The sequence below is a fragment of the Mus pahari genome, chromosome 5, assembly GCF_900095145.1.
Source record: "Mus pahari chromosome 5, PAHARI_EIJ_v1.1, whole genome shotgun sequence".
Classification (NCBI taxonomy): domain Eukaryota; kingdom Metazoa; phylum Chordata; class Mammalia; order Rodentia; family Muridae; genus Mus; species Mus pahari.
In genome coordinates this window covers 62,904,682-62,912,070 of record NC_034594.1, presented here as the reverse complement: position 1 = coordinate 62,912,070, position 7,389 = coordinate 62,904,682, and the positions used below count along the sequence as shown (strand labels likewise).

General features: G+C 45.7%; 1 protein-coding gene across 2 annotated transcripts in view; it reads left to right on the top strand.

The window, feature by feature from the left end:
- Slc16a14 (solute carrier family 16 member 14) overlaps positions 1–7,389 on the top strand; it is a 27,108-nt gene that overhangs the window by 11,076 nt on the left and 8,643 nt on the right. For both annotated transcript variants that reach the window (XM_029538879.1, XM_021198920.1), the window contains exon 3: positions 1,275–1,418. In XM_029538879.1, coding sequence (XP_029394739.1) covers positions 1,275–1,418 — 144 coding nt within the window. The remainder of the gene's footprint in view (positions 1–1,274; positions 1,419–7,389) is intronic.

Below are 7,389 nucleotides of genomic sequence, written 5' to 3'. Positions count from 1 at the left end.
TCCTCTTCCTCCTCCTCTTCCTCTTCCTCCTCCTCCTCCTTCTTCTTCTCTTCCCCTTCTTCCTCCTCCCCCTCCTCCTTCTTCTTCCTGGCCATCCTAGAGCTCACTCAGTAAATGAGGTTAGCCTCAAACTCACAGAGAGCCTCTGTCTCCTGAGTGCTGACTGATTTCTCTTATTTTCAAGTGTTTGCTTATTCCACACATTTTCAAACTTTGTGTAAGGCTGAGAAAATGAGAAGACCCAAAAGGCTGGATCCTGTTAGACCACTAGCCAAGGGCCTCTGTTGTCAGCAGAATGAACCTGACAGCTTGTTGCCAGTCTAGAACTGCGTGTTCTCTGATGAGATCATGTGCATGTGAAAGGTTTTTATACTTTGAGATTGTTGGGGACACAAAGATCCTTGTGCCCTCAGAGTCTAGGAAATTGAGATGGTAATCACTCAGGGATGTCTCCTCAACAGAGGAAATAAAATATCTGTTTTCCTTCCAGAAAGCTGAGAGTGGATGTTAATGACCTGGTGAGCTTGTTGTTATCTGTAGATAATGAATCAGCCAGAATGGTTGTCCCAGACTCTCCCTCCCTAGACCTTTATCGTTAGCTCCCAGTCAATAGCACCCATCCTTAGGGGAGATATCACATGTATTCTATGGCCTGCTGACCTTTATGCTATCTCTGTTAGAGACCACACCAGATCCTGGGCCTTTTAGTCATAGAACCCACCTTCATGGTCACAAGTACTTTGTAAAGGAGTTTCTGTGTAGTTAACTTTAGCTTTATTATACACCCAGAACTGGAATGGTTGTCGCCTGGAAAGCGCTATCTAAATTCTGTTGTGTTGAAACATGCCTACAATAAGCTGCCTGGCATCAGACTCCCTGAATTAGATCCAGGTTGATGAAGTCATTCTGAACCAAATTTACATCCTCACCTCCTAGCAGATTGCTGCCTAACTTGACACCTGCAGGGATCCCTCCATAAGATGTTTTGGGTTTGCCTACGTTATTAAATATTACATAATGTATTTTTATTGAGGGGTGCATTGTGGAGGCCAACAACCTGTACAAGTTTGCTCTCTTTCTACCATGTGGATTCTGGGGTTTGAACTCAGGTTGGCAGCTTTGGCTACAAGCCACGTTCCTGCTGAGCCATCTCATAGCCCCGGTCTGGTCTCCTTTAAGCAGCCCTGGTGATGCTTTGTTCTTTATCTTCTCCAGTGGGGACCTAAGACAACAAGGAGCCTCTAATCAGTGCCTTTTCCACTCCTCTGTGGCAGGACCTTTCATTGGCTTGTTCATTAACACCTGCGGGTGCCGCCAGACAGCAATCATTGGAGGCCTGGTGAACTCCCTCGGCTGGGTGTTGAGCTCCTATGCAGCCAACGTGCAGTCTCTCTTTATTACCTTTGGAGTGGCAGCAGGTAAACATAGTTTAAGTGTTTTTTTGTTTGTTTGGTTGGTTTGGTTTGGGTTTTTTTTTTTCCGAGACAGGGTTTCTCTGTGTAACCCTGGCTGTCCTGAAACTCAGTCTGTCGACCAGGCTGACCTCGAACTCAGAAATCCGCCTGCCTCTGCCTCCCGAGTGCTGGGACTAAAGGCGTGCGCCACCACGCCCGGTTAGTTTAAGTGTTTTTATTTCAGTGTTTTGGGCATTTAGATGATGAATTTAACTGTGGAGAAAAATAGAGCCATTAAGACATCCGGTGGATGGTCTAGAGAGACAGCTCAGCAGTTAAGAGCATTTGTTCTTGCAGAGGACCCAGGTTTCATTTCCAGCACTCAAGAGGCAGCTCATAGCCATGTGTCACTCCAGTTCCAGAGGATCTGGGTACCCTCTGTTGACCTCTATGGATGCTGCGCACGCATGTATGGTTTATGGTTTACATGCATGCATTGAAGGCAAAACATACAAATAAAATACACATTTTTTTTGTTGTTGTTGTTGTTTTCAAGACAGGGTTTCTCTGTGTAGCCCTGGCTGCCCTGAAACTCACTCTGTAGACCAGGCTGGCCTCGAACTCAGAAATCCGCCAGTCTCTGCCTCCCAAGTGCTGGGATTAAAGGCATGAGTCACCACACCCGGCTAAAATATACATTTTTAAAGACATCACATATTTTAAAAGACATTCCATTTTGCCTTGGAAGTGTGTGTGTGTGTGTGTGTGTGTGCGCACATGTGAGTGTGTGTGTGTGTGTGTGTGCCTGCCATCCAACCTCCTCTGCCTTATTCTTTGACACAGGGTCTCCCTGACTCTGGAGCTAGGCTGGCAGCTGGGAGGCCCCAGAGATGCTCTTGTCTGTGACCCTCCCTTCCTCCCACCCTCGCCCTCACACTGATATTCCAGGCACACAAAGCCCTGTCAAGCTTTTATTTGGATGTTGTGTTTCTGCACAGCAAGCATCCTTACGCATTGAGCTGCCTCTCAGACCCAAGAAAAGCTTTCATGGATGGTCCTTGAAGAGTGGGAAACTCGCTGGTGCCTGTAGTTGGCTTCCCAAGTAGAACCAAATTCAAACTTGACTGCCAGCTCCTAAGTGCTAGGGCAGACCTTTCTCCTTCATAGAATGGGAAAGGAGGAGGGTGACACAGACTTAAGAGAGTAAACAAAATTACTAGGAAATGAGTTCTCTCATTAGTAAGTACAGGACTGGGCGTGACCCAAGGAGTAGTCTTTAATTGTGAGCACCATTCAGATGGATAAATTAGCACAAACCACGGGCGCATCCTGATTCTCAGAAGCCAATCTAAGCACACAGGCAGGAGACGGATTAAAACCGAACACCATGTGGAGTGGTTTGCATTCTGAAAAATTATTCCTGGCCGTAATTTCCTTTACCCACCGGGTTGTGGGGTTCACACGGTGAGCAGCGACTTCCTCGAACACCGTGTGCTCCAGCCTAGCAGATCCCACCCGACTCTGTGGAAACAGAACTCTGGTCCTCCTCAAAAATAAATTGTTGAACCAGAGTTGAAAGCTATTTTGATCAGGAAAACCAGGTGTATCCACAGCACACGTATCCACAGCATTTGCCATTAAGAGGCAGGGGCATTACTGAAAGTTTGGAGTCACCTTGGGCAGCATAGACAAGTTCAGGCCAGCCAGGCCATGTAGTAAGACTCTTGAAAAAAAACTCAGTGCTCACAAGACAGGCAGAGGACCTCTATTAGTTCAAAGCCAGCATGGTCTACAGAATGGTTCCAGTCCAAACAGGGACAGACAGCAAGCCCCGGTCTCAAAAACAAAATCACAAAATAAAATGTCCAGATGTACAGGTATAACCCTAGCCCTCAGGAGATCGGGGCAGAGAGATCCATAATACAGGGCCATCCTTAGCTGTTTACGTAGTGAGTTCAAGACCAGCCTGGCCTCTACAAGACCCTCTCTCAAAGCAATGGAAGTTATTTTGGTTAGGATATGGAGGCACATAGCATGTCTGTAATTGTAACACGGGATTTTTTTTTTTTTTTAAGATTTATTTATTTTATGTATATGAGTACACTGTTGCTGTCTTCAGACACACCAGTAGATATCCTGCAAAATAGATATTTACATTATGATTCATAACAGTAGCAACATTACGGTTATGAAGTATCAATGAAAATAATTTGATGGTTGGGGGGGTCACATGAGGTCTTATATTAAAGGGCTGCAGCATCAGGAAGGTTGAGAACCACAGTATTAGGCCATGGGTTTGTCCTTCCACCAGGGGATCTGAGATCCACTCAGGCTGTCCAACCTTGTACTTGCCATAGGTAAGTACCTTTACCTGTGATCCATCTGACACCAGGTTTCGGTGTTCATTCCTCTTGTCTTAAGTGATATACTTGAGTTTATAATTCATATTTATGCTAACCATATGCTACCATGTTTGCACTGTCAACTAACATTTACCAAGCTCGCTAGCCTGTACCCCCCATGCTAAGTGCTTTATGCAAATTACTTCAGTCTTTTCAATGTGTTCCTCTGTTATGCTTATTTGCCCTCAGTTAAGTTAGGGTTTTATTGCTGTGAAGAGACACCATGACCAAGACAACTCTTCTAAAAGATAACATTTAGTTGAGACTGGCTTACAGTTTCAAGGGGTTAATCACAACTGGAAGCATGGCAGCCTGTAGGCAGACACGGTGTTGAGAGTTCTGCATCTGACTCTGAAAGCAGCAGAAGGAGACCATCTTCTGTAGGCAGCCAGGAGGCTCTGGATCACACTGGCCAGACTTGAGCATATATATGACTCATATATAAGTCCCACCTCCACAGTGACACACATCTTCTAACAAGGCTCCATCTCCTCCACACCTCCTAACAGTGCCACCTCCCATGGGCCAAACATATTCAAATCACCATGGTCTCCAGTTTACACAGAAGGAAACTGAGGTATAAGGAGGTTCAGTGATGAGTTTAATGTGACTAATGTCACACAGATATCGTGGTCACAAAAAGAGGACAACAGATGCAGCTCAGTGGTAAGTGCGCTTGCCCAGCATGAACCCACTTAGTCAGCCAAGCCTGGTGGCACACACTGCAATTCCAACACTCGGGAGTGGTGGCAGCAGGATCAAAAGTTCAAGGTCCCTCTCTGCTACACAAGTCAATTCAAGGCCAGCCTGGGGATACATGAAAATCCATAACAGAAATGAGGAAATAAGTAAACGCAAATCTTCATTAACATTTTATTTCTTTCACAACAGAGTTTCTCTTAACCTTGGCTGTCCTGGAAACTTGCTCTGTAGACCATGCTGGCCTAGAACTCACAAAGATTCCACCTGCCTCTGCCTTCCAAGTGCTGGTGTTAAAGGTATGCAACACCATCACCCAACAGAGACAAGATCTTGATACATAGTCTGAGCTAGTTTTAGCCCATGTATCATCTTGCCTCAAGATCCCAAGTGCTGGGCTGGAGAGATGGCTCAGTGGTTAAGAGCACTGACTGCTCTTCCAGAGGCCCTGAGCTCAATTCCCAGCAACCACATGCCTCTCCAGTGCTGGGATTAAAAGTGTGTGCCACCCCTCTTGTGAGGTTATGCCAGTGCCTGGCAAACACCAAAGTGGATGCTCACAGTCAGCTATTGGATGGAACACAGGGTCCCCAATGGAAGAGCTGGAGAAAGTACCCAAGGAGCTGAAGGGGGATGCAACCCTGTAGGTGGAACAACAATATGAACTAACCAGTACCCCCTGAGCTCGAGTCTCTAGCTGCATATGTAGCAGAAGATGGCCTAATTGGCCATCATTGGGAAGAGAGGCCCCTTGGTCTTGCAAACTTTATATGACCCAGCACAGGGGAAGGCCAGGGCCAAGTAGTGGGAGTGGGTGGGTAGGGGAGCAGGGGTGGGGGGGGCGGGGGTTAGGGAACTTTCGGGATAGCATTTGAAATGTAAATAAAGAAAATAATAATAATAAAAAAATAAATTAAAAAAAAAAGTGTGTGCCACCACTTCCACCTGGCTAGGACAGCTTTTCAAGACTATCTTTAACTAAAATTCCAGGCCAGCCTGGGCTGCAAGAGACCCTGTGTAAAACAAGTAAACTTAATTTGTTCCACCATCAAATCCAGAGTATGAGAGTTCTACAGAGCAAGTCACCCAGTCTCTGCAACAAATAAGTTAGAAGAGGCGTTGAGGTTGAGGGACGAAAAACTAGGCATCAACAAACAGCAATGTGTGGACCTTTCTTGGATTGTGGTTTAAATGTACAAGTTTGGAGGGTTATTTTGTTTTTAAAAGAATAGTAGTCATGCATAAGACATTTGGAAATTGAAGCACCTTCTGGATATTTAGTGGCATCAAGGGATTATTTTTTTCCAATGAGATAATCATATGAGAAGTATGCTATTTAAACAATCTTTACATTTGGAGATTTATACTAAAATATGCACACATGAGATAAAATATTCTCGATTTGCTTCCAAATAATATGTGGTATTTACAAAATTGGCCATGAGCTGAGATTTGTTGACGTTAAGTGATGGCATGAAGAGTCATTAAAATCGTTCTGTTTTCAAAAGCTTCCCTCCGATTTGATTTAAACCGTTCCCTTAGAAGCTGGAAAGATGGCTCAGCGGGTCGCAGTGCTGCTCTTCCAGTGGGCCAGCGTTCTGGTCCCACCTCCACACTGGGCAGCCTCCTGTAACACCAGCAGAGGGACCCATTGCCCTCTCCTGGCCTCCGAGGGCACCTGCACACAGACATGAATTTTAAGATTACATTCCCTAGTGGTGCAGTCTTCCTAGATTTGGAGTTTTGTCTGTCTCTGAGGCAAGCTCTCATGTAGCACAGGCTAGCCAGGCTCTCATGTAGCACAGGCTAGCCAGGCTCTCATGTGGCAAAGGCTAGCCAGGCTCTCATGTAGCACAGACTAGCCAGGCTCTCGTGTAGCACAGACTAGCCAGGCTCTCGTGTAGCACAGGCTAGCCAGGCTCTCATGTGGCAAAGGCTAGCCAGGCCCTCATGTGGCACAGGCTAGCCAGGCTCTCAGGTACTCATATTCTGATTTGTGTCAAGGACACCCTGATACTCTTGCCTTGCGTCTGAGCTCTGGGAGTAATGTATCACAACACATGGTTTATGCTGTGCTGGGGATTGATCTCAAGGCCCCACGCATGCGGGTCGAGCACTTCTTGTGCATGTGGTATGTGTTACTCAGACAGGAGAACATCCTCATGCTACATTTCTTGGGTGTATCCCCTGTGGTTGTGGTTCATCTACAAGGGGCTTTTTTTTTTTTTTTAGAATAGCCATAGACATATTTGTGGAGGGAGCTTCTTTTTTTTTTTTTTTTTTCTTTAATGGACTTTATCTTTGCTGAGAGATGGTGCGTGCCTTTAACTCTAGCATTTGGGAGGCTGAGACAAGCTGATCTGTGAGTTTGAGGGCAGCCAGGTCTACAGAGAGAGATCCAGAATGACCAAGGCTACACAGAGAAGCCCTGTCTTGAAAAAACAAAACAAAACTTTATCTTTAGAAACTCAAGATTAAAAAAGAAAAGAAGAAAAACACAAAATTAATCTCTTTTTTAAAAAGATTCGTCTTGGGCAAATGAGATGGCTCAGTAGGCAGAGATGGTCATCACCAAGCCTCACACCCTCAAGCTACATTCCTGGGACACACATGTAGAAGAAGAAAACTAACCAACTGCTAAGTGAAGTGGGGAACTGATTAAAAAAAAAAAAAAAAAAAGGAGAGGGGTGAAACGGGGTGGGAGAGGGAGGATTTCCCTTCACAGCATTGTGGTCTAAGTGGTTTTGCTGAGGCCAAATGGGCTGGGGGCTAAGGGCATGAGTGTAGGGTCTGTCTAGTGGTGCGCTTGTGCGGCCAGCTTCTGAAGGGACAAGGTATCAAAAGTCTACACTAGCCAGGCAGTGGTGGCACACACCTTTAATTCCAGCACTTGG